The sequence below is a fragment of the Rhea pennata genome, chromosome 3 (assembly GCF_028389875.1).
Source record: "Rhea pennata isolate bPtePen1 chromosome 3, bPtePen1.pri, whole genome shotgun sequence".
NCBI lineage: Eukaryota > Metazoa > Chordata > Aves > Rheiformes > Rheidae > Rhea > Rhea pennata.
In genome coordinates, this window is record NC_084665.1 from 55,143,719 (window position 1) to 55,171,651 (window position 27,933).

General features: G+C 35.6%; 1 protein-coding gene across 5 annotated transcripts in view; it reads left to right on the forward strand.

Annotated features, from left to right (window-relative positions):
• UTRN (utrophin) overlaps window positions 1–27,933 on the forward strand; it is a 405,882-nt gene that overhangs the window by 373,325 nt on the left and 4,624 nt on the right. For 4 of the 5 annotated variants that reach the window (XM_062572341.1, XM_062572340.1, XM_062572344.1 and 1 more), the window contains 8 exons: window positions 800–936; window positions 2,424–2,462; window positions 2,709–2,774; window positions 6,393–6,458; window positions 15,101–15,259; window positions 15,637–15,880; window positions 22,416–22,524; window positions 23,918–24,010. In XM_062572341.1, the coding sequence (XP_062428325.1) occupies window positions 800–936; window positions 2,424–2,462; window positions 2,709–2,774; window positions 6,393–6,458; window positions 15,101–15,259; window positions 15,637–15,880; window positions 22,416–22,524; window positions 23,918–24,010 (913 nt within the window). The remainder of the gene's footprint in view (window positions 1–799; window positions 937–2,423; window positions 2,463–2,708; window positions 2,775–6,392; window positions 6,459–15,100; window positions 15,260–15,636; window positions 15,881–22,415; window positions 22,525–23,917; window positions 24,011–27,933) is intronic. The other variant, XM_062572342.1, reaches the window with a different exon arrangement.

A 27,933-nucleotide genomic window follows, 5' to 3' on the forward strand; every position in this document is an offset into this window, starting at 1 on the left:
TCAGTGAATTTGTTCCTATTCTGACTGTGCCTTTAAGCAGGGCCTGTACAATGGCTGTAATTTCACCTGTGGGCCTTTTGGCTCTGGAATGATTGAGGTAATAGCAGGACCCTGTAGGAAGAGGTCTGGTAGACAGAGAAAGTGCTCGTGGAAAAATTCGGGCATTGCAGGAGAGACTGGTTTAGCACATACTGCTTCTGTGTCATGGTACTGGTTCTCAATTTAGTTACATAATGAAAGGCATTGAGTATTTTGTAGCACTTTGTGAATATAGAGAGCTGTTTTTTTTTTTTTTTTTTTTGGCCACAAAGCCATTGTTGTTCGCTGTATTTTTTCAACAAAGCTATTATAAGGTTTTCACACTCCCTTCTGTCTGTGGGGGTGAGTCAGACGCTTCACGGGTCACGGGTGCGAGTATAAAGTCAAGATTGCTTTCAATGGCTATGGAAAACTGAGCTGCATTTTTTTATGAAAAACTAGATTTTTGCCTTTTGTAAGACTAGTTATAAATTTTTACCATAAGACTTGAGCCTGTTTCAGTTTTTATCAATTACTTCATAAATTAGTGGAAGCTAGTGCATTATTGCTAGAAATTTGAAGCCTTGACATTTTTGAAGTAGAAGAGAATTTGTAGATGTATTGCTATTATTGCTTTATCATATTTCAGTACACTAGAAAAACAATTGTAAAATCCGTAACATTTTGACATTTTTCTTTGTAGCCTCTTCCAGGATAGTAGCAGCACTGTTATCTCAGTGTGGTTAGCAATGTTCAATATAATTCCTTTTAACTTTTTAAGACAACATCTGGGGAAGATGTGCGGGACTTCACCAAGGTGCTGAAGAATAAGTTCCGGTCAAAGAAGTATTTTGCAAAACATCCACGACTTGGCTACTTACCTGTGCAAACAGTTCTGGAGGGTGACAACCTGGAGACGTAAGCTTGATTATAATATAATCCTTGCTGGGGTCACTGGCCTATTTCATTAGAAACAAAAAGAAGTAACCCCCCCCCCCAAAATAAACAAAAGCGGTTTTAGAATTCTTGTGCTGGATTATTTTCCATGAATATTTGAATATCTTGCTTGTTTTCCAAAAAGTAGCATTCTTTATGCTTTGATTTTGATAAGCCATGGATATTAGGAGGTAATAATGTTGAAAATAGGATTAACAGCTGTTTTACAAAGAATAGTTTTTTAACCTTGGAGAGACCAGGTTTTTGGAACTGCGTTGCTTATTTGGTTGTCCCGAAGTCCTTTTCCTTAACGACTTTGGAATCCACTGACCAAATTCAGATGCATTGGAGTTGGAGATTTCCAAGATAATTAGATTCCTACAAACTTCAGAAATCTAGGTTACCTGATAAGAGAGCCCTGTGAGCGTCTCCGCAGTATTACTTATGGTGCTGGCAGAAATACTTTGCTTTATTTATTTATCTATTTAATTTCTTGCCAGTTGTCAGCAAAGGACACTCTTAAAAGAATAAAATTAAGATATGTTGACAGGGCACTAGAAGTAGTTCAGCTGATTGACTCTCCTTGATATCTTGGAGTCTGTGTTGCTACTGTATAGTCTAAACACAGTGCCACTTAAATTTAGCAACAACATCAAATGTAAAGCTTCATATACAGTAGACCTATGCCATTGTGTATGCTCTGCTTTCATGACTAGAAGATTGTACGTTTAATTTCAGTTAACAAGCCCTGCTCGTTCTTGGCTTGAGATGCAGGATGAAGGAACCTAAATTTTGACGTGAGTTCTAAGCAAGGGTTTTGATTGGAGCGCACATTCAAAATTTAAAATGTTACTCACCAAAGCAGTCTTAAATTGATCTGTATTTAAAAAACAAAAAATACATGTCAAAAACAGAGGAAATTAAAGCTACTTTGATGTGATGAGAAGTTGTCAGTGGTGCCAGAACTGGAATGTCAAAACTGTAAACGTTGGTTTAAAACTCTCTTGGTCCAGTCATGTGGGAAATATACAGATAAACTGACAGCATCATGCTGAGAAAACTATTGGTATTGGTTCTCTCCTCTACAGGTGACAAAAAAAAAAAAAAAAAAAAAAAAGGGCATACTTTCCTTAAATCAAACAAAAAACCCACCTGAGTGGAATTTAAGCAAACTGATCACGGTTTAAAAATAAGAGTTCAATCAATAGTACTCCTTTTCTAAAAAAAAAAGGTTTGATTTTTATTTAACAAAATAAAGCATGTAAGTCAGTCTCCTATATCTCTATTGTAGGCTGCAGTATCTGTTGCTGCCTCTTTCTGTGTCAGTTGCTAGTCCAAATGATCTGGGTGGGTTGCTGCTTAAAATAATGTGTTTTTTTCCAGCTTTCTCTTGCTTAAATGGCACTAAAGATTTTGTTTCATTGTTTGTTTGTTTGTTTGTTTGTTTCTTTTTTTTTCCTTCCTTGCAGTCCTATCACTCTCATCAGTATGTGGCCAGAGCAATATGAGTGAGTATGCAGAACCCCTCTGTCTGGAAAGCTCAGTATGCTACTTGTTTTCTTTAAGCTGAATAGCTGCTAATCTGATATGTATGAGCTATAGGTTTATAGTTCATGAAAAAGCCCAAAGGAACAACCCCTCTCGGCAAGTTTGTAATTTTAATTTGTCATCAGTGCAGCTTATTTGTTAACTAACTTTAATATTTTTTGAATTCTTTAGACACGTTCAATTTTTTTTTGTTCTGTTTTAACTAGTCCTTCCCAGTCTCCACAACTATTTCATGATGACACACACTCCAGGATAGAGCAGTATGCTACAAGGTAAGAAATGCGCAGATTGCTTCTCATGCTACATATGTTGTGATATATTTCTGCTGATTTTAATATACTCCACTGGCTGAACATTATTTATTAAAACAAACAAACAAACAAACAACTTTTTATCCAGAAACAAGTCAAATGTTTGTAAATCAGCAGCTTCTGAGTACAGCATATTAAATGTAATAAATTTATTAAATATGTCATCTGTCCTACCAAATGGAAACTGTTGTAGAATTACCACGTGTTATTTCTGAAAAGTACCATTTTCCTTTGGCTTCCTCATTTTTAACTTTTGGAAATATGCTCAACTTGTTGGATATAGAATTTTTCTACTTTAAAAGCAGGAATTTAGACCCAGGTTTTCATTTCCTTTTCTAATAGGTTGAGGCTATTCATTGTCATTGACTTGTAGCAGAGGATATAGTGACTACAAATGTTTTATGTTCTAGCTTTTATGGGGTCACCCCAAACCTTCTTTTTTAGCATAAAATGCCTGTAGTAGTAAGACCATCTCAATGCCTCAGTGTTTTGTTGAACTCTTTTCTGTCCATTCAGAACTGGTGACAGTTAATCAGTAACCAGTGCCCTCTGAAGAATAAGTAACTTCTTTATGAGTAACTACTTTGAACAAAGAAACTGATCCATATTACCATGGGGAGTGACTTTTTCTTTTTTTCTTTTTTTTTTTTTTTTTTTTTTTTTGGCTTTGGCTTTGGCTGATACTACTGTTGCATCTGATCTCCACAGCTTTAGAAGCTAAGAAGTTAAGATTGTAAATAAAGCTTCAGAACTTACATTTATTAATGTTAACTGTTTGCTGCTGAATTTTAATTTATCGATACCATAAATCAAGTTCCAAAACCATTTGTTAAATACCCAGCTTACCCAACACACACAATCTTTGCAGCAAGGAAAAACATGGGCATAACCTAATGCTGAAGGGCTGCGTATTGTCAGCTTCAACTTCCTTGTTTTATTCCACAATGAATGTTTTCATCCTTTGTTAGTAACATAGTATTTGGTTGAAAGCAAGCTTATACTGCTTCTCAATTGTTTGGAACATGCTATTCATTTAAATCTGATGTCATTGATACAATTTCCGAATATAAAGCTTAGGCCATGTTGTAATCAATTAAAACTCATGAGCTGGATTATAAACTAGACAAAAGCAAGAAATTAGACTTCATTAGAAAGCTATCAGAATTCTTTTTGTCTCCCCCTCTCCTTTTATTTCCTATTTATTTTAGCCTGTGAGCACTCCAGTGCCATGGTTTACTGTGTCAAGATAAAGTTCAAGCTCTGGACTCTCTTTAAGGTTTAATAAGAGATCCTGAGTGTAGTACTTGCTTTCCTTCCCTTCACCTTCAGCTCTTACCGATTCTGTTCACAATCAGACTTGCTGAAGGTGGACTATGCCTTCCTCAGACAGGTTTCTTTCAGAATACAAAACCAAATGTATACCTGCCTACTATGTGCAGAAGTTGGTTGGAGAGCAAAAAGCACCCACTTAAAATACTAATTACTGTATAAGTAAGCTATCTAAAATTAATCGATTTTTTTTTTACCTCTGGTAATACAGTTTAAAAGATGAAAACTCTCCAGTATCTTTCATCTTGTTTTTTATTCTGTGCTTTCCAGTTGGATCTGTTAATCATGTATTTTTCACATACAAATTAGTGAATATTTTTTATTGTCCTGATCTTTTCAGCTAAGCTTCTTTCAAGGAATATCCTGATGGAAAACAGATTTGTTAGCCTCTTAGTGAAGAATTTCAGTGTTTTAAAATGTTTTTGAATAATATTCATAATGTAAATAGTTGCATATAGCTGGTGGAGAACCTCATGTTTAAATGAATTTATCTTCCTTTTAGATGAGATCAGCAAATGTCAAAAAACACCTCTCAGCAAAAATAGTATATTAGGGATTAATACCTTTATTGTAACTAAATGATGAACATTCGACTCTATTTTTGTATTAGCTAAGCTAGAAATCTTTTGCGATTTTTAGCAAAAATCCTTCTTGTGTATAACTCCCAAATGCAATCAATTACCATCTTCTTATTCTGTTTTTCTGTGTCACTTCTGAATTGCTTCTAGTTCCCTTCCTAAGCTTTCAGTTTTTCTCTCACTTTGAAGACTCTCTGTAACTTCACAGTCCCTGCCCTGTTCCCCTCTCTCCTGCATCAGAGCTATCTCCTGGCTCCACATGCTGTTCCAAGCAAACCTTCATTATGTGATGGAGCCTAAAAAGATGTTAATGGTGACAGAGCACATGTTTGCAAGACAGAGTACTACTTGCTCACTAAGAGATCTGGGGCAAATTATCCAAATTTCTGTGCCTCAGCCTCTGTCTAAAAAATACTGGCTATTGTACTGCTTCCCTTTACAACAAAGAGGCTGTGCAGATTAATTCTACAAATTAATTGTTTTTTTGTCAGGGACTTAAACATGCTGAGCTAAGAAACATTAAAAACATGACTAGCATTATGATAATCACCATTAATCATAAATCATAATAAATTGTAAATCATAATCATCATTCAATATTAACTAGATCTGCTTGAGATCATCTGCAACAGAGGTGATCTGAATGTCTTCTTATCATTTAGAAGCTTCTCCTCCAAAAACAGGGGAAGCAACAGCACACTGCATTGCACCCAGTAGCCATGGCGGCATGAGGTGATTAGGACAATCGCATCCTGTGTTATCTCTGTTGTCCTCCCTTAAGTTGGAGGAGTGCTATCAAATGTACGGATGGGAAAGCCTGCTCTCCAAAAGAAAGAATGCACCAGAAAGTTCTCATTTCTTTAGGGACTTGTACACCACTTTCAAAAGAAGTTTGAAGGTGTCTTTAATAATACATAATGCATTTGCACAAAAATGTGTGAAGTTAAGATACCTTATTAGTAAGGTAGTAAGTAAAGGAAATACATGGTCTCTATTTTGAGTAGTCTAAAATATGGACAACACTGTTCCTAGTTTTTTATGTATTCATCTTATGTATAGATGAGGTTTATCTTTCCTAAAAAACTGAATAGACATAAAACAAAATTCCTGCTGTGATTTTAAAGAAATGTGTGGTCATATGAATATAGTGTAATAATCCAATCCTCTTAGATTAATTCCTTAGAAAATGGGAATTTTAGGAAATGACTATAGTTTTACAGTATTTTTTGGGTGATTTTCCAGGACATGTCTGTCCACAGTGTGATGTCATTTGCCAAGCATAATTTCAGATGTTGCATGTGCTATATTTAAAAAGTATTTATCCTCTTTTGTTAGTCCAGCTTTATAAAATTCAAACAAGAAAACCGTCTGTGAAAACATCTCTTTAATTTTACCATGAGAGTTGTGGTGGTACTAATGACAACTATACTAGATACAGAAAATACACTTGTTCATGTTGCTTGGCAAATAGAATTAGTTAATCATACCACAAGTTTCTCCTAAGTCCTCTGGAATACAGGTTCTTGTTACAAAGTCTAGAAGTCTTCTTCTAGTCATATGAGGCAAGATGGCCATATCTGAGTGATTTCTAGGTAGCATTAATCTTCACAGTGCCATATTTAAATTATGCAGCAAGGTATCTGAAAGTCATGTTTTCTTCCCTGTCTTTCAGGCTGGCACAGATGGAAAGGACCAATGGCTCCTTCCTCACAGACAGTAGCTCCACCACAGGAAGTGTGTAAGTAACTTATACTAATGAAGGCTGATAGGAAAGATGGATATATTTGGTTACAGCTGCATGATATAATCTTTATAAACTGTAACACAGAATTTAATCCTACTGAAAATAGCTAATAAATATGACTACAAGCATGCCTGCATAAATTTCATTCTTGCAAGCACTGATTAAATACATTGGTGACATTTATTTGTTGAATAAGTTACTTGGTGATGTAAGGGAACTCTACATTTGTCAGCCTTCTGCTTCAAGAAATGAGTATATTTCATGTGACTCGAAAAAAGTTACAGCTTTACAGACTCTTAATTTGTATTGCTTTTCTGCTCTTACCATACCATAAAGTGTGGAAGTGGACAATGGAGTATGCCAGTAGCTTGTGTTAACCTCCATGACAGTTTTCTCACTTTAAAAAAAAAAAAAAAAAAAGGAAAAAAAAAGAAAAATATCTATATTAGAAATGTTATGCAGATCCAAAACTATGCTGTTGCTTTTTCTTACTTAGATTTCAATTTATCGGCTTCTGATCCATCTGTTTGTACTTGGAGATATAAACCTACTCCTATATTAATTTTATCAAGGCCATTTTGTGTTGTGGAATTAAGTGACAGTTTTTATTATAAAAGACTTCTTTAAAATGTATAGATGAATCTGGTAAAACATAAACCCCTTTAAATTACTAATGAATTGAATATGATTTTTTTTATATATTAAAACACATGAATATTTTAACCTCATTGTATTATCAGTTCAGTTAATTAAATAAGTGTAGTAGGACAATGCCTCTTTTAAGTTACTCTATTCTAAGTCATCCTATTACAGAGGAAACAGAATTTGTTATTGTTCAGCTCTGGTTAGTTAGAATAGGCTATTGTTCTTAGTAATGCCTTCGTATATGGTTTTAAAATCTAATCGTGAAATGATTTTTCCAAATGAATTTTACCAGCTGCTTGAGATATAAATATTATCTTTCAAAGAAGCACTCATGATCACTTTTAAATTTGTTTCCTCTTTCCTGCTCGATTAACTCTTTTTACATAACTGCTAAAGCTGTTTTTCAAGTATAACCTTAATAGTGCAGCCAAACTATTCTCTTTTGATTTCACTTCAAAAAAATGCAAACATGCTGCCATTTGGCAGGCAAAGCTGAAAATTTGAAAGCAGTTAACTGCTCATACACTTGATCAAGTTGTTTATTTTGCAGTTAATGATTCTACTTGTGTACAAAGACTGAGCAGCCATCCATTCCAACAGTAAAAGGAGTCGTATCCATTTATTTTTTACTGATAATTTATCTGTTGATTTTAACACAATTTTTATTCTCACCTATAAAAATAACCTCTCTTTTAAGAAAAAGAATAAACTTGGTGGATTTGTGTACTGTTATATTGGAGAGACTTTGGGACTCAGTCCTGTTGTCAAATGGGGACTGTTACGTTAACAAAACATGCAGTGATTCAGAGGTCTAGGAGGGCAGGAAAGTTGGCTTTTTTGCCATGTGGCACCTTTTTTTTTTTACTTGCAGATAATACTGTTCTTTCACTAAAGGTGCATACTAAAGTACCCACAAAAGTCTGAAGAACTGTGACTTAAAGTTTGGACTTGAACCACTGCAGGGAAGTACTGATCTATGAAATCTAGATCCCAGGTTGGATCATAAATCTCTTACACCTGGAACACTGGGTATCTAGGATTATAGTTCACCAGCATTTTTAATGTTTAAATACAATTTGACTTATAAATGTCTGTTGTAATCATTCTGTGTAGACTGAATCAGAAGGGGCAGTTTGAAATTTGTTCAGCTCAAGTGTATCTATTAAAAACATACCTTAGCAAAATCTCATTTTCTTACAGAATTCTTTTGAAACTTCAGGAGTTGACTACTGATTTGGAAATCAAATTCTCTACTTCTCATAATCAAAATTCTGTTCTGAGATCTTATTTTTATCAGTCCTCAAGAGTTCTCCAGTTTACTGCAAACTATAATAGAGGCAAAGTTGCACTTGATACTGAAGGATTACTACTTTTGCCTTCTCAGCTTAACCTTGTTATTAATGAACTTGTTAATACACTTCATGCTCCGAAGGGCTTGCATAAGAAGCCTTCTATGAATGACAAGAAAATTTTTGCCTTCAGTTAAGCATTCATTTTGCATAAATGTTCTAGAATTTGCAATTTGATTAAGAAAACATTCTTCAAAGAAATTTGTCCTGTTTTTTACTTAACCTGTTTTACTGAACTTCATTACGACTTCCTCTAATTCAGTTCTTCTAAACTCCCTGAAGGAATGTGAATTCAGTTAAACTCCATTTTTCCTCAATTGAAAAAATACTTGTGGATAACAAGAAATCATAGTTTACTGCAGTGTGTCCAGAATCCCAAGCAAACATTCCAATATTCTCATGATTGTGATTTCTAATATAAAGACTTTGAAGGAAAATATTTTTCCTTCATCTTATCTTTGCTATACTGTATTTCAGAAGTGAAAATGAATGTAGAGGAAAATTGAAGACTTTGCAACAGAGAATGATAAATAGCATTCCTAACCATGGCTCACAATTTGACAAATCATGGGGTAGTAGAATGAAAAGCAAAAAGCATTGTTAAGAAAATCAGACAGGAACCTAACTCTCTTATTCCTGTAATATACAAGCTATCCTGTCTAGCCCATGCTGAAGTTGATTGCATTGTGCATAGTATTTGTGATTTCTACATACATGCAAATATTTAATAGCTGTTTTCTAATTAACCCCTGTATTACTAGTGGTCTTGATGTCTACAGCACTGGTGATGCCACTTCATATTCAGTTGAAGGCAGAGTTTGAACATATCAGAAATTCTGCTTGTTAGGGAGGCCATGTGCTGAGGTGCCAGGGGTAAGAAGGAGCAGTGAAGGCCAGCTGTACTTGCGACTGGCACTGCCATGCAGTGTGTCATAAGTGCAGCTGGAGTCTCAGTATATAGCAACTGATCATTTTGACATAATTTAACTGGTAAAAAGGCATCTTGTCACAATGAGAAATTAATTACAGATGATAATAAAGTCAGGAGAAGAACAGGTAAATTAAACAGAATGGGAGCATTTTTGAATACTTTTTTGAACCTAATTGTAGTATTTCTCATAGCATCGTCAGGTTAAGATATACTTTCTTTGGACTGAAACACATGATGCTTACTACTAGAGCCATAGGAAAAAATGAAAATGGTGGGGGAAATGTAGTTATCTCAAACTCATCTATCTTATTGCCTAAAATCTAATCTAGCAATCTGTTTTCTTAATTGTGTAAAATGATACACTAGGATGACGAGTGACTATCAAGAAAACTGAATTTGTCTTTTTACAGCTCAGGCTTTATGCTAGGAAAGATGTGTGTTAATTTCTTTCGGCTCTTACTCCTTCCCCCCAGTGCTTAATGCATGTTTTTGAATAGGCGTGTTGAAAATATATATCCACAAAGAGAATAGGATATTTCAAATGCCATATTCCATTGGTTGATTCATTTTCCTTTGAGATATTCTTCTTTCAAGTCTGACTTTCTTTGGATGTCATTTTTACAGCTTTCTAGCATGATGATAGCGCAAATGCTAAAAGATAACTGCAATTCCTGCTATTGAAGGACTTTATCTGTGTAGTTCTAGCTTTTTCTCAAAGTGCAGGGTCTTCAGGAGAATAACCACTGAGAAAGGACAAGGAATTCATTTTGATCTTGTGCTTCTATTTTGATTGCTGATTGTCATCTCCTGCCAGTTCTGGAGAGGAGAAAATCCTGGATTCTCAAAATGAAAGTGTTTGCATGTCAAAGAATGTGTGTCATTCCCTTGTGTCATCATGAAGCCCTGCACTGGGACTTCTGTGCTGCTGTTAGATCTGACTTAATCGCAGTCATGAGGCCTATCGGTGCAGATTCAAGGTTCTGGATTTGAACCAGTAATCTGGCAAGACAGACTGGCGGTGGAACACATGCTAAAAATTGACCTTTTCTTTGACAGGTTTCTCCCTTTATCAGGTGTTTCCTCTCTCACGTTACAGAATGCTATGAATTACAGAGTGTGATGCCTAAAAAAATGAGCAGTCGGTATTTACAAATAGTCATCTACGGACTCTGAGACAATGAATCAGTGAGAGAAGAGGGAAATTAAATTTGCTCAGGGTTGAATAACTGGGAGGAATTTAAAATATAAAATATCAAGAATCCTTCTTGAGCAATTTGTTTACCCATTTGGGTGCTACCAACTGGCCACAGAACAGTGAAAAGTATGTAAGCAGTTGTTGTATAAACACTTTCTTTAAGTGAGAAAGAAATGAAGTTACAACTAATATAAATTCTTGACAGATTTCAGCTTTAATAAAATCAAATATAATAAATCCTGCTTTACAGAGCCATATTAAAAAAAAAATCTATTTCAGGTGACCTACATAGCAGTTTATAAACTAATTCATCATCTTAAAATATAGATAGCACTTCTTAGTGCCTAATTAAAATAACCAGACTAAACTACTTGATTGTGTGAACCTTTCCCAACAACGTAACACCTTTGCACAAATGAAGCCCGTATATATAGTTGCAGTGTATTGTGTGAATAAATATTTAAAGTGTTTTGAAAGCTGGCTGATAAAACTGCGTTCTCTCTCTGTAGTCTGCTTTCATACTGTTTCTGTACTCAACGTAATGTGACGTTAAACTGCAGCACTTCACTGCCTAGAAGACTATTTCGGTTGCAGTGAGGCAATTCTGCAAGTTTTGCAAGACTTTAGAGGCCCTGCTATATACCATACAGTTTGAAGCCCTAATATCTGTTTACAACACTTCAGTCAAAACTTAGTCGTAAGTGGTGTTTTGTTTCATGAAGATGCTTAAAGGATAGAGAAGTACCCAGTTTTCATTTTTAATGTCAGGACCTGATCCAAACTCCGTTAACTATATTAGCCTTTGCTCTAGTTTTAGCTAGACAAAAAAAAGTAACAGAGCAAGTGATCATGAGTTTCTCTGAGCTTATTTGAGTGGCTGAGAAAAGAAAACAGTTAAGGGACTGATTTTTGTAGGTAAGCAAAAAACATTGCTCTGTTTCTGTTTGAGCCAGCTCTGTCTGCTATCCATTATGTTTTTGATGGGGCTTAAATGCTTATACAACACCAATGTTATTTGAATTGTATGCTCATATGGAATGAAAAATTCATTAAATTTATTGCTTTGCATGGGTAGATCAGTGTTTCTTCTCATGAGTAGTACTGACTACAGCCAAGATAGGTAAGAAGTAAAGGAACATGTTTTCCTTTAAATTTCTTAACTTGCAATTACAGGCAGAGGAACTTAGTAATGAACTTTCCTTTTCAGATTTTCATATAATTTTTCTGCAAACTATTAGTCTGTTGCAAAAGATGCATTGAAGGAAAGCACTCTGTGAAGGAAGCTTTTCCCATCTGTTTTTAACCTTTCTGTCATAAATGAACATATACAGAACAGAATGCTGTGAATTTTAAAAATGGATGGAACTATCACAAGCTATAAATAGTTCGGCTCTTTTTCACTTTTGTTGTTATTTGGTACATATTTGTTTGATCATATTCGTCTAGATTTTTAAACTTAAAAGACAAACTGAAAAGTGGAACTCGCCTAACAGCTTTGGATAGATAGTGAATAGTTATCTTCAGGTAGAAGTAAGCCAATGTTAGTCTAACATAGAAATTAGTTTCAGTAAGAAATTTGCTTTAATCTATAATATAAAGGACAAAATCACTTAACTGCATGATGGAAGTGGCCTTCTAAGAGAAATAGACCAGGAATCTGTATTTCATAGATTTGTGGATATTTTGGCTTGGTCTGTAATAGTGGTGCTGACTTCAAATGGGTATTGATGTAGTGAGTCAGTGAGGATGTGCATTTACTGAAGTTCAGCAGTACTGCTATGCACTTCGAGAACAGAAGACTCCCTTTATCACAAGGTTTTGAATTTATTTCTGGGAAAATCTCCAATCCATGTGCAAGGCCTGTAATACACTTGAGATGTTTTACTTTTAGATACATTTATTTATAGGTTAATTGTCACCTCAGAGATAATTTTTGCCTTATCCAGGATTCACATTTCTAAGTAACTGTTTTTACAAATCATCCAAATGGGACTGTATATTTAGATATTTTATGATGTAAGATTTTTAGTGAACTGAAAGTAAATAGAAAAGGCCCCTTGAAAAGCTCTATTAAATTTCTATTTGAAAAATAAATATTTTGTCTGTTGTCAACTTCCTGTTTTTATTATGCCCGTTCAAAAGCACTGCTTGGGGGCAGATTTAGCTCAATTGGTTAGAGTGTGGTGCTGCTAATGCCAAGGTTGTGGGTTCAGTCCCCGTGTGGGCTATGCTGAGGGTTGGACTAGATGATCTCCAGAGCTCCCTTCCAAACTTACCATTCTATGGTTGACATTTTTGTTATGTCACAGCACAATCAGTTGAACAGCAGAATGAATAGTTACTTCATTGCAATCATAGCAGGGAAAAGATTAGTACAGGATAGATTTTTTGTTTTAGTAGAGAAAAGTCTCTTTTCATAGTTATTACTGCTTTTCTAAGTCTAAACTCTAAAAAGCTGTATATCAGTTTTTAAGAAAAAATCATTCTAGGTATCTTAAATGAGAAATTTGAAGTTAAATTATATTAAATCTGTTACAAGAGAGAGATTTTCAGTAAGTTATTTTAAAAGCCTTAGCAAGATAGGGTCTCTCTTGTCTGAAAAAAACAGAGAATTGTTCTACCAACATCTTGCAAAAGTTTTTGCATGATTTGTTAGCAGAAAAGTTCTTGTGGCTGTAAAATCTTGCAAGATAAGCATTCCAAGAAATGATGGAAAAACTCTTATTTGTTGTAAATATCTAAACATTCAACTATATTCTAAAGAAAATTGGAATCATCTGATGTAAACAGTGTGTACCTTCAATAACAAATAAGTTCTTTCTTTTTCATCTACTGTTTCCTTGGGCTGCTTGTGCACTAATCAACTGAAAAGTAGCTCAACTGCATCACACTCGTCCTCAAGACAGTACATGGATACATAAAAATCCTCTTAGACTTTAGATTCTCTTCCTGTGATAAAGCCCCACAAGCAGAAACCGTTAGCGAAGACCTTTTGTCTTTATTTATGACGACCTCCTCCAGGATTTAAACAGTCTGCTTCCTTATCTCTCTGCCTCACTCTGTCAGTTGGGTTTCAGCCTGCCTTCGCAGGAAGCCTCCTCTCGTCTCTTCCTTTCTTCCTTGTAGTTTTCTGCTCTTTTATCTTCATATATCCATTGCTTATCTGGCACATGAAGTGTCTCCTCAACAATGTCTTACAGTTGGATGTTCACTCTCTTTCTTTCCCAGATGAATCAGAATACGTGTATGTATACTGTTAATGTGTTTTTCTTTTTGCTGTTGATAGTATTTTAACTGTAAAAGATTTTTAGGATAAAGCTTTTATGGAAAATGTCTCACTGTATAGTAAGGTAGATGACCTCTGTTTTACAGTCAAGCAAAAAAAGGCATCTGGTGAAGAGAAGTGTGATTTTTTCAGCGGCCTTTTTGCTATGATTCAGCAATTTCTCTTTTAAAATAGTGTATAGTCTTTTTGCTTCTCATTTATCCTTTTCTGCGTAAGCAAGCAACAACTCTTGGGGCATGGTATCTTTCACTTTCTATCCCTCTGACATTGCTATGGAAAAAAGCCAGCAAGTGGGGAAGGAAGGCATGTATAAGAAAGCAAAATCATTTGAATATTCTAGCATAATTGTAAGTTTTAGGTCTGCTCTGTCTCCTAACCAAAGTGGAATTTTTGTACTAGTCAAAAGAAGGTCAGTCTTGCACCTTTAATTTCATACCTGAATCTGTAAGGAGGAAGATAACTACTGCCCTTGAAGAGTTTCAATGTGTCGCATGTGTATCACAACCAGTAAAAAAAAAAAAAAAAAAAAAAAAAGCTGTGAAAATATAAGACTTATTCAAAATCCATGTCATGATCTTTGCAGCATTGTCAGTCCCCTTTGTGCAGCTCATACTGATTTATCTAGATATTTGATGATTCTTTGACCTATAACATTTTGGAGAGCTCTGTGATTTTTTTTTTTAATCTCTAGTTTTATTAGGTAGAGTGAGCCCACCAAAATTGTCTCCTAAAGAATACTGTAAGTTTAGGGATATTTATGGTCAAAATAAAGATACCACCAGTAGTGGTTACTTTACCAAGTAGTTCATTTGGTTTTATTTATTTTTAAGGCACTTGAAAGCAATCATTTTTGGTTTCTATTATCTCAGATTCTTACTTTCACTGTTTCTTTAGGAACCATCAGCAGCCTTTGGTCTTTATGCATACATTAAAATGAACAGTTTTTTTTATAATAAAACAGTTCGATTTTCTTTTTGCTATGTGTTTTATGTTTATTTTTTGCAGTATATGTTTTAGAAATAAATTAGAAAAAATTTAATACTGTTTGCTGAGCCACGTACATCTAACAGTTATACCCCGGATTCTTGCAGGCTTATTTTCTGCTCTGAGTATTTTGTTGTAAACAAACAAACAAACAAACAAAAAAACCCCTCAACTTGGCAAAGTTGTTAGCTCATGTAAATAACACATTATTGCCTGTCTTTTAACTATATTGTTTTATTATTTTAGAGAAGATGAACATGCCCTTATCCAGCAGTATTGTCAGACTCTGGGAGGAGAGTCGCCTGTGAGTCAGCCACAAAGTCCTGCTCAGATACTCAAGTCAGTGGAAAAGGAAGAGCGGGGAGAGTTGGAGCGCATCATCGCTGACCTCGAGGAAGAGCAAAGGTCTCGTAATCATCGTATCTGGTGTCTGAATTGTCACCTCGCTCTCATCATTTTAATCTTGCATGTACTGCATACGGTACCTGTGTGTAGTACATGCAAGAGATGGACCCAGGAGTCACATTTTCAGCTAAGAATCAGTCAAAGCACTGTTCATAGCCTGATCCTGTGTTAGGTGAAAGGCTGGGACTGTGACAAAATATTTGAGTTTCACCTCTACTTTAGTGTACATGCTTTTTATCATAAACTGGGAGTCAGGACTGGACCTTTATGTGAGCTGTGTTTGCCCTGTAGTTGGAGATAATAACATCATTTGAACTAAATAAGGTTTTTGTTTTGATTTGTTTGGTTGTCCTCACTCTCTTCTCTTAATATACCAGGAATCTGCAGATAGAGTATGAGCAGCTGAAGGAGCAGCATCTTCGGAGAGCAATCAATCCTCTTGCATCACCCCCAGACTCTATTGTCTCGCCTCAGCATGCTTCTGAAGATGCTGAGCTCATTGCTGAAGCTAAACTCCTAAGGCAACATAAAGGTCGCCTAGAAGCACGGATGCAAATATTAGAAGATCACAATAAACAACTGGAGTCTCAACTTCACCGGCTACGGCAGCTACTTGAGCAGGTAAATATATAGTGGTATCTTTCTCCAACATTGTTTCTGTGTGATGGTGAATCAGAAGTGTGGGAATTTTATTGCAGATGTTTTTCCCAGATTAGCCTGATCTGTTGCACTCAGTCAGGATCAAGAGACTTTCTTCTTACCATTTATTATATATGTATTTACTGTTGTAAAAGTCAAAATTAGAGCAAAATAATTACAAGTGCTGTAGTGATCATGATAATTTACAAAGTGAGTAACACAAAACAAGCAAGCGTTTTTTTCCACATGAAAAAGGAGGAGGAAGAAAGTATATGGCTTTTTCTGAATAGTGGTACCACTCACCCCCTGTATTGTACTTCATCTCTCCAGCCATTCCTTAAAATGTCCCAGTTGTTGCCAAGGTTCCTGGACACTGCAGCCTTTGTTGGCATGCCAAAGATACCTGTCTTATAAACATAGGAGAAATTAATTACATTAAGAAAAAGGTTCCTCTTGAGTAATACATTTAGACCAGTTGACAGCAAAATGGTCTACAAATAATCAAATGCTGCAGGCAAGAGACTTCTAGTGATTTTCAGTTGCTAGAGATCATTGGGGTTTCTTGGTTGGAGGAGGAAGTGTTGAAGGCAGAATATGCACATCTAGAGTATAAAAATAGCAGCAGCAACTTATACAACCAACAGCAACTTAAGTCAGAGATGTTTGTTTATACTGTATCCTATGTGGAAGCTTGAATGATGAAGAATGTACAAATGTTTTCTCCTAAATAATCATTACAGATTATTGATTGATTATTGATTATTGAGTCAGAGTCCAGGCAAATGATTCCTGGCTTCCGTGAGCCAGGTGAATGGCCACATTTCTTAGAAAATTTAACTAAGCTAAGAACTAGACTTCACAGAATGGAAATCACAATGGCTTAAGCTTCTGCTACCATTGATGGTAGACTTATCAAAATGATTATGAATTTTTTTCAGTGGCTGGCTTCCTCATTTTTCTAGGTAGTGTTGACAGCACAGCATTAAAATGCATCTGTTCCAGTGGTTTCCCTACCCTCTAGCAGAATATTTTTGTTGATGTTACTGTCATTCTGGCATCTTTCATCAGTCTTTGGGTAACTTAAATACTTATAAGGGAAGATAAGAACTGGTAAACTGTTCGTTTCAGTTGTTCATGAAGTAAATATCTTGATAGCTCTGACCACTACTAGGTGTTTCAGAGAAAGGCTTAAAGTCTGCTGAAACACCTGATAATAGAAATGCAGAAATTCTGCCAAACCCACAGTCAGTTTCAGCTTAGTTCTTAAAGAACAAAAATGTTCACCCTTTAAAACTTTCCTTTATTCTAATGTAACTGTGCATAATCTCATTAATCATAAATTATGAGGATTCTAAAAAGATTTCACAATGTCCTTAGTAAGGCCTTCAGGGTATAATGTGTATATTGTGCTAAAAGGTGGGGGGGGGGAAGCATTTTTTTCTTTTTTCTTTTCTTTCTTCCCTTCCCCTCCCCCCCCCCCCCCCCCCCCCCCCCGATCAGATTCACCTTTTGATTTTTCTGGGCATTCTGGAGCTCCTGGTTTCTATTACAGTAAGGTACAACAGAGTGAACCTTTTTTAGTACTTCTGATTGTTTAAACTTGATTTTATTATACTTTTGCTCTTTTCCTTCCTCTCCAAAATCTCCCATGTCTGTGGGAGTCGCACTGTGTTTCTGATTATTCTAAATGCCCTTCCCAAAGCTGTTCTTATTTCTCTCTGTTCTCCTTTAAAGGAGTGGCTGGAACTAAGTCCAGTACTGTAGAGGGTCTACATTATTGTTTTTATAATATTTCTGTGATTTTCAGTATACTTTTCTAAATGCATCATTATTTTATTTAGGGCTGGAGAGGAGGGGTGTGTGTTTGGTTTTTTTACTGTCACTAAGCAGATTTTTTGCAAGCTATCTGCCATGATGCCTGTGTTCCTATTCTGGAGGATTGATTATGGATTCAAAAATTGTAAATAATTCAAATTTTCAGAATATGTTTCTTCGAGCTTCTTTAAGTTGATAATAATACACTTATGAAACAGCACTGAATGCCATTACTGCCCCCTTAACATTCTTCCATCTGGAAAAATGACCACTTTTTAAAAGTTTCTTTTTCTGTGATTTAGGCCATTTATAGTCTGTGAAAGAGTGTACCTTTCTTACTGCTCTAAGTGTAGGACTTTATCAGAAGCCAACTGGGGATCTAAGCATTGTTTATTTTCTTTACTTTAATTGGCTGCCCCCATTATCTTTTCAGTGGATATAAGGAATTTCTTTTCTCATGAATGAGATTGGGTCATTTACGTGGAAGACTGAATGTCAAAATATTTAACAACTGTAAAACTCTTCTAACAATAATTAATGATATTAAAGTACACAACCGTCCTTCTTGTAGCAGTTTCTTTGCCATGACTGGCATCTCTTGTCATCTCCTTGCTTTTCACTTCCATTGAGAGTAAGCTTTTTCTCCTTTTCCATTCAGCCTCCTGATTTGTTAATTAAGTTAATAACCTGTCTCTCAATCTAAAAGTATTGGGCGCTTTTTTTTCCAAGAGACATGGAATGAGTCTGTCTACCCACAGAAGTTCAGGGAGAAGTTTAATGAAATTAGAAGCTGCCCTGTAGTAACCCTTTGATCTGTATGAGTGAGCTTTCCAAGACATTCTTTAGGGAGCTCATTTATCAGAGACATGTATGCATCCTCACATCCATATTTGCCTACTTCAGGTCATGATTCTGAGATGACCATACTATTTTTAGTTCAGCAAGCCCAGAGGATTGGGAGCTGTCATACCAATGTCATTTTTGTCTATTTGATTGATTATAGTGCCAAAAAGGAAGGTGAAACAGAACTGGAATGCTTTGATATCAATATATTAATCATGCAGATAGAAAATACATACTTTGATACCAATATGTTAATCATACAGAGAAAAAAAAATTCATTTTCATTTTTCTTTTTACAGATCCATTAGATACTGCACATGTAAAATAGAAAAAAAAGACTTATTGTGAAGGGCATTTAATGTCTATTTGGATTTTTTTCTATTTGCCTGAGCTACTGAATAGAGGTTTCATATTGGTTTTGAGATTGAAGTAAATGGAAGTTAATATCATCTATCAATGTATATATCAGGCTGTAAGACAGAGTAAATGGGGACTGCAGCTCCCTCTCCTGAAAGCGAAGGAGCTTTACCAAAAGGGCCGAGAAGAGCTCTGTTACTTTTGTGGCTGGGAGAATAAGCTTGTAACAAGCAGAAACATCTGTAACGGGTGTACAAATGGGAATTAGCTTTTTTTGGAGATTCTCTGTGATTCGGAGATGTTTTCTCGCTGCAAAAGTGAATCAAGTGAAGAACAGGTATGTTTTATCTACCCCTTTAAAGCACAGAACCCTTCAAGCTCTCCCTAGGGAAAGACACCAGCAGGAGGCATGCTGTGATGCTAAAATAAATTTTTAAGCATCTCTTTTAAAATGCTTTAAAACAGTTGTAATACAGAAAAATCTCTCGATTTCCAAGGATTCTGGGGAAGACCATTTCTGTCACTCTATATTCTTGTTTTTTCTTCAAAAGAAATATACTACCTTCTAGAAAATGGATGTGGGAACTTCCCTTTTATTACCCTAGAGGCATGATCTGTCCCTCTGCTTTTGTTTATTCAGGGACAAATAATGTAAGGTAAAATCTAGGGCTGTTTTCCTATGGTTTCTGCCTAAAAGTTGTTTGCTGGGTTGTTTTCAATAAGAATGAGTGAACTTCATAATGCTTAAAGAAGATTGATGGTGGGGAATGATTAGATATTGTGGGTATTATGCAGCAAGGATCAAGTAGAGCAGGCTTTTAGTGAGTTTTAAGTCTATAAGTTCTTGGTGCTCATTTTGTAGCCTTGGATGATAGTCTCTGACCTGTGCCTCAGGTTCTCTCCCAGAGAAAAACTGTTAAATAATGTAACTGTATGTAGTTATTTCCTGACTTATTTTGCATTTAACGCTGATCACTACTTGATTATGAAAGTATTTGTTCCACTACTGCAACCCTTCACTTACTGCTGCAAAACCCACAGTTTATCCACCAAGCTGTGTTTTGTATTTGGAACAAGAGGATTTTGATTTCATTTGGCTTTTTTTGTAGCAGGCATTGAAACTGTGTACGGTAACATTTATGAGTATGTTTAAATAAAGCATGAACTCATAAGACATAGTCCTTTGATCGTAAGGGATGTAGTTTTATTTTAAAAATCCAGCAGCACTATTTCATTTTGATTGTTGTAGGAATACATGCTGCAACCAGTGCAGAATAGTTTGTTTTATTTGTTCTTAGTTTGTCCACTGAGTCCTCATGCTCTGTTGGCTTTTTTTTTCCCTGTCATTTGCAATAGCTTTGCTAAGCAGCACTAAATAATCTTTGCTACTAACTCTTCATTTAAGTTCATAGACTTCTAATTAATCTTGACTTTGCAGTGCCTCACCATCCTTGATTTAGCCTATGTGTTCTACTGCAGTTGTGTATCAAGTCCAGCACTGTTCTTCCTCCCTTATTCATCTCTGCGCTATTTTTGCACAGTTTCCACTTCAAGAGTGACAGATCCAGTCTAGGAGCAAGTTTGCGTTTTGTATGATGCATATTCTGTCACTCTATTTGTGAGGTGGGCAAGCAGCCACTCTGCTGCTTTGTTCTATATTGAAGTATCTTTTCACCCTTGCAGCGTTTGCTTCATCTCTGTACCATTACAACTCTAACCAGTTCTTGAGCAGAGATTGCTTGTATACAGAATTATCTGGCTTGTCAAAGGAGTTTTGGCATCTTTAACTGCAGCAAACTCATTATACCTAGATTCTGTAGCTTGATTGAAGCCTGGTATTGAATAGCAAATGACGATAGGTATTCACTGTTCAAATGAGTGTCAGCCGGTAAAATCTTTGGCTGGCTTGAAAGCATTTCCATTTTTCTTTGTCTTTTGAATATAGAGCAATATTTCTTGATTTATTCTTCTTAGTCAAAGCTGGAAGTTGGTATTGTCGTACTGAAAGAGAGATGGTATTTGGAGGAGAAAAACAGATTTGCTGAGTGCTCGAGGGAACATTTCCTTCTATTCCTCTTCACTATATATGAAAAAATATTTTTCTCTTTGTTCAACAATTTTCAGTTTTGTTTTGTTGAAGGGTGTTTTTTTCATCTGCAAGTTGAAATTGAATGTTGCACTTAAGGCGGTGAGCTGCAAAAAAGCAAAGATTGTGCATAAGTCAACTGTTTTTTATATTTTTCCTCTTTGGACTGAGTGAGTCTAATTCATAGCTGTTCTAGATACTTATTCAATCTATTAGTTTCCAAAAAAAAGCTTAGAAGTAATGTTATTTTTGTATTTCTTCTGTGTCTGCTTTTATCAGATTTAGTTAAATATTCCACTCTTAAGACTGTTAGGAAGTAATTTAGTGATTTGCATTCAAAAAGATAAATGATGGGGGCAGCCATTTCATCTAAGATTACATAACTGCCTCAGATGTTAAATGCTCTTTCACGTCCTTCTGGTTTTCCAGAATAGTTACTTTTGGAGCTTAAAGACTGTATAACTACTCTCTTCCTCAAAGAATTTTTTAGAAAAAAAGAAGAGAGGAGAAAATGCCTGAGCAAAATCCCTTCCAAAATTTTTGAGTTGTTGTAGTGAAGAAGCCTTATGATCTTTTCTTATTTGTGTATCAACATGTGCATGTGTGTGCATGTTCGTGTGTGTGTATATATTTACACACACACATAGGTGTGTACATGTGTGTGTATATATATATATTCTCAAATACATTCATGTTTACAGCTAAATATAATACAGGGTTCTCTTTTGAATTGATTGGTGAATTTAGGAGTTAAGCAAGGCTTGCCTACGACACAATTTTCAAAGTACACGGACTCCCTCTCATTGTTTTCTATAAATTACATACTGCATAGTATTTCTTGAAGTCCTGCAGGCTATCAGGTGCCCATCCCCGTAAGAGTGATGGATAGCTCCCGCTGCTTAGATTTAAGAGAGTTCTCCTGGAATCTAATGTCTGCACTTGGCTTGATTGTGAAGGAATTTTGCAAAACACTTCAAGATTGAACAGTTACTTCAGGGCATGATCAGTTGCCTTTGTAAAGCTTCTTAGGGCAGCCTAATTGAATGCCCCAACTCGCTGGTAATGTCATGCTGTAGTCCTTATGTGTAGCTTGACAGAGAGCCCCAGCAGAAAGGAGGGTAGCAACCATTTGGATAGTCTGTAACAACAGGTTGTGCTTGTGTGGTGCACACTGACAGCTGAATATTGTTTTTAATGAGACACCTATTGGAGTCTCATAACAAGTTGTTGGGTTTTCTTTCTGGTAGTTAGTATTGACTACTGAGCAAATGTTCAATGGTTTGGAGAGAAAACAAGAAATAACATAAAGAAAATGAAAGGAGCAGGATGACCACGTAAAAGCCCACACTTCAATTCTGTAGATCTAATTTATCTAAATTTGCATATTATTATAATAGACCTTTGTCTTTAACCTAGCCTGAGTCAGACTCCAGAGTTAATGGCGCCTCTCCCTGTGCTTCGCCCCAGCATTCTGCACTTGGCTACCCACTTGATCAAGAGACGAGCTCACAGTTTCATCAGACAGGTGAGTATTGAACTGCAAGTATTTACTAGTTTTATTTGTGTCTTTCTGAAGAGATTAAAAAAAATAAAGTGGAACTGATCTTTCCAATGCTACTGGGAATAAGACCTACTGCAGCTGGAGCTGTTACTTACCCACTGTTGCAAACAGCTGCTTTATCACGAGAATCCACACAACTCTGAATTAAGTTCTGTCTATAGAGTCTTGTGTCCCATCCTTTTTCAACAACCAAATTTACTTGGGCTAATCTGTTGTTATAGAAGAGAAAATCGGATTTTATTAGAATGAAATAGCCAACAGCTGTTTGTCCTACATTGCATGTATGCAACTAAGTAGTCTGTCACATACAGGAAAAAATGTCCAAAACCATATAATAGAAGTTTTCTGATGGCTGCTTGGAACATTGTTGTATATCCTCTTCTTGTCCTGGTATTTTGATAATCCCACTCCTCAAAAACTTTGCGTCTTTAGGAATTATTTAAAAACTTGTGTACAGCATCTGCACTTAAAGAGTTTTCTTTCTTGAAAGATAATTTAGATTTCTGTTAGCAGAACTCATTAATGCTATTGGAAATTAGCAGAAATAATGAGCAGAAATTAGGGGATATTTACAATTATCTAAAATTTTTCTCAAATTATCTAAGTGTAATTTCTTCCTTTGTTTCCAAGCTTTTGTGTTACAGATAAAAATGATCTTATTTCTGTGGAAAACAGGAAAAATGTTCCCTTTCACACTGAAAGGTTTTCATGCAGTGTTGGCATGTGTTTTTAATTTATCTGAAAAAACATGGAACTTCTCTGATTTTGTTTTGATGCATTGACTAATAACACTGTCATGAATGGATTCAATTGTATTCCCTAACTATTCCATTGGCTAATTTTAAGCATCATTAAAAAAATGTGGTGGCAAGGAGAATTTTAACACTATTCAATCTGCAGCAGCAATTTCAATACAGTCCAAAGATTTTTTTTCAAAAATAAATGAATAATATATTCACTTTGGAAGCTATATGGCAAATTATTTGAAAATAGAACAGAATATTAATTGAGCAACTATTAAGTATAATTCACTTATCTTGCTAAGCATTTATTTATTTTAACTGTAAATTCTTATATACTTGTGGACAATTCCCTTCGGTTAGATCTTGGGTATGGTGGTTAAGCTTTAATAATGGAGAAATGAATTCAGCTGCAAATCAATAACTTATGCCTCCTCTCCCAAGGCTGGCGAATATCAATGATAGTTCCTGTGCATTAAGTTGCAAAGGCTTCAGGTAGTGGTTTCACTTGAAATATAAAGGAGCATTTAACTGAAAGGTTAGATGAGAGTGCCTTTCAGGATGTTGTTGTCCTTTTCTTCTTGTTATTAAATTCATTGCTCTTTTTGTTGTCATAGTTGCAGATGACTTGCTAGTCCCACCTCATGATACCAGCACAGATCTAACAGATGTTATGGAGCAAATCAACAGCACATTTCCAGCTTGCTGCTGTAAGTGTAACAAAGTCTGTCTGTGAGAATAGTATTGAATATGAGGCTGATTTCTGAAGAAAAACAGTCTATTAACTAGGAAAGAATCTTAACTCTGTTAAGATTTCTTGCTAAGATATACAAGCAACATTATTCTTTAAAGTTGCTCAATATGCAGTATTTGTGAAGAGAAATAAACAAATATTCTTGTATATTAAATGGAAGTGATTCACTTTAATAAATGGCTGTTGTTCCATACAAAATTTTCATTTTATGCAGAATTAAGTGAATGTAGATTTAGAAATTTTGAATACTACTTCTCTACTAAAACTTACGAAAAAGCCTCAGGCAACAGGAGGGACCATAACCTGATCCTAGCTCCCAGAACTAATTATTGAACTAGTTATTGAACTAATTGACCAGAAGAAATAACTGTTAACACAGATATAACATGTTTCCCCGCTTAAATGTACTGAAAGTTAGTATCTTATGCAATGTCTACTAAAGAGAGATCAAAAAGAAAACCAATTAGCTCCATATACCTGCTTTATATTGGCTGACATATTTTTCCAGTGATCCTGTTCCTTCGAGAGTGTCACTGCAGTTAAAAAAAAAAAAAAAAAAAAAAGAATAACTCTTTTTTGGTTCCATCAGTAAATTGTAGAGATTGTTGTCTTTGGCAGAAGGGCGAAGTGGAGACTTTTTTATTTAATCTCTATTTTTAAAATATTTATATACATATATGTTTTCAACCGCAGCTTTTTTGCCTTAGCAAAACAGTACTGAAACTTTTATATAAAATTTCTTAAATTTTCAACAGTTCTTTAAAATGAAATGTAGTAACAACAATGGCCATTTCAAAAAAGCGCAAGTGAGGTGGTGATGTTTATGCCCAGTCCTTTAGGAAACATTCAGATAGAACTGTATTATATTCTGTTTCCTAAATTCAGTGTACCCTATTAAAATACTCCTTTTGTCTTTTGTTCATACATTGTTTGGCTGTGAAGGGCTACATTAGCGAAGATGCACTTTTCACATTTTGAGAAAACAAATTATCCAGCAAAAGAAATTTTGTTTCAGCTGCCGCTTGAGGTTTTGAGCAAGTTCAGTAGTTCAGAGCCCACTGCTTTTCAAATTAAAGATTTAGATCATCTCTCCTTCAAGCTAGTAACCAGTGGAGCTACTCACACAAATCAAGAGGTCATTGGTGTACACACACACATATATAAAATACATATTCACATATATATACACACACGTTTACATATATATAGACACATATGCATACATACATGTAAAAATATAAATCAGTAGAAAATGCAAACAAAGTGTCACTTCTTGTTTTTGTGAATTCCTATCTTAGTTATTGAATATTTGGCCCAGATCAATTTGCAGAAAATGGGATAATCTTTAACTCCCTTGCATTCCTGTATCAGGGCCAGCTTGATGATGCCTGCTCTCCCCAAGCAGGAAACACGGAAAATTTAGTATCCATGGCACAATGCCTCAAATGAGGAGGACTGAAATTGAAAGCCATGGCACCATGGCAAGCATATCTGAACATGTAAAAGGAATGCTACACTAATTAAAAGATATCACAGTTCCAAATTTTGTGTGACTCTTACCTTTGTCACTGATATCCTGCTGCAGAATTCAAACCAAACTAGTATCTATCTCTTTGTAGGTATTAGCTATTTTTGTCAGATGACAATCTCTCTCACTTGAGAGATTTGTTAGCAGATTTTTTTTTTTTTTTTAATTCATATCAGATTCATATATTAACTGTTTCAAAAGACTGGGCTATCAGTCTGGCTTTCTCAACAAGAGTACATTAAACCTTCTGAGTTTTACTTGAGAAGGCCATGACAGACCATCTAATCCATCATCTTGTCCCATGGCCACATCACATCTGTCATTCTTGATGGACAATTGCCTGACTTGTTCTGTATGACTTCCAGTGATGCAGATTCCACAAACTGCTTAGGCAATCTGTTTTAAGTGCATCGCTGTATTCCTAACCTTAAAGAATAATTATATCCTTACCCTTCCTTGTATCTAAAGTAAGTTTTATTAGAACAGCCTTCTTTCTTATTACTGCTATTCTCTCCTACCTTGGCTACAGCTTTCGTTAAAGACAGTTATTAAGGTCTGAGCTTTACTTAGATTGTTTTTGTCCCATTCTGACTGTATAGTAGTGCCACTCTTCTCACTTTTTTTATGCTTTTTTAATAGTCTTTCAAAATATAATTCATCTTGAAATCGATATTTCTACTTATTCCAAATATTTCTTATGAAGCAATTATTCATAGCATTAGGCTAGCACTGCTCTTTTTTCTTTTTTTTGAGGGGTCCCTTGATTCTTCGATTATGAATATATAATGCTTCTTTTCCTCTCCCTGCTTATGAGGTTGCTCTTCAGGACTAGGCAGATGTGCAACAATGTGCAGAATTCTTGCCTTTGCGACCAAGTGAGTTCCAGAACAGAGCACACATCTTGGAACTTTTTGAGATTTAGACAGACAGAAATTTTTAGCATTAATGTAACTCTCTCTCTCTTACTCCCCTTGTTCTGTTTGAGTATTTCGGCATATGTGACATATAAGATGAAACATGGTTAAAGGGTGAGCTAAGGACAGAGTGCTGTCTGTCATTTTTATGAATTTCCAATGTTAGAGTACAACTAATGTTTAATATATGATTTCCATGCCTTGAGTTAATGACTTGAGGAGCCTTGCAGCAAAAATATGATAGTTGCAATTTCCAAAAAATAAAACCTAGTGGAAGCACAGCCCCTCAGGGAAGGCCTTCTGTAATGCAGTCTTGCAGCCCGAAGATAATTTGTTGGGAAAGCTTTATGTCTTTTAATGACATTAACTTGTCCTTGGGACTGTGATAAGGGTCCATTGTCCTCCACAGATAAGATACTTTTGACCTTTTTCAATAGTAAGGAATACTTTTCCTGCTTAACTGTAAGGGAAGAAGTTAACAGTTCTGAAAAAAAGTAAGAGTTCTTTCTGCTGATAGAGAAACCTCCTGAAAGCAGATTAAAGAATCCAGTTGTTTGAAAGGAGGAAGAATACTTCCTTGTGTACTGCCAGCATTTTCATTTCTTTTGTCTCCTGAGTTAAAGGGAGGATAGTGCAGTGGGACAGAGAGATTGCGGAATCTACATCCTTAGAGACATTCAAGACTTGGCCAGTCAAGACTGTTGGCAATAGTCCTGTTTTGAGTGAGAGGTCGGGCTAGATGATCTGCAGATTTCTGTGCTCTATTAATCAACTTTTGTTATACAAATTGAAGCTCACAATGGGAGGCTTTTTATAACTGATGTAATTCCAGACCAACCTTTTTACCATGGTGATTAATATATATTAGAAATACTGCCTGCCAGTCATCTGTGCTCCTGGGGACACTTCTGCATGCTGTTCAGCACTGTCAATTCCCTATGACTTCACAGAAATTTCGGATAATTTATTGTCTTCATGAGATACTCTGCTTGACAGCTTTGGGCATTACAGTCTCTTCCCTACAGTATCTAAGTGATTGTTATTGCTATAACATCCAAGGTCTCAGAAGCTACTTGATATCTCTCTTCAAAACTGCGAGAGAGGGGGATGATAGCATATTCACCTGGATCTCTAGTGTCTAATGTAGAAAAAACAAAAGGGATCAGGAGTTGGAGATTTTCACTGCAAGACAAATTGAGAAGAATGGAGAACACTCCCAGTATGGGGTTTCTAGCTGGGGTGTGTGCTATGAATTCTGTATTTCTCTTTGAAGTGTGACAACTTCAAGTGGGTTTCCAGCCTTATGGTTAAGAGCCTTTCCCAAAAGTTTAGAAATGTAGTTTTGAATTCTCATACGCTGAATTAAGAAGGCAGAAGAATTCAGCTGTACCAGCCCTGGGAACGTACAGTGTTGAGTGGTTGTATTCTGTGGTCTGA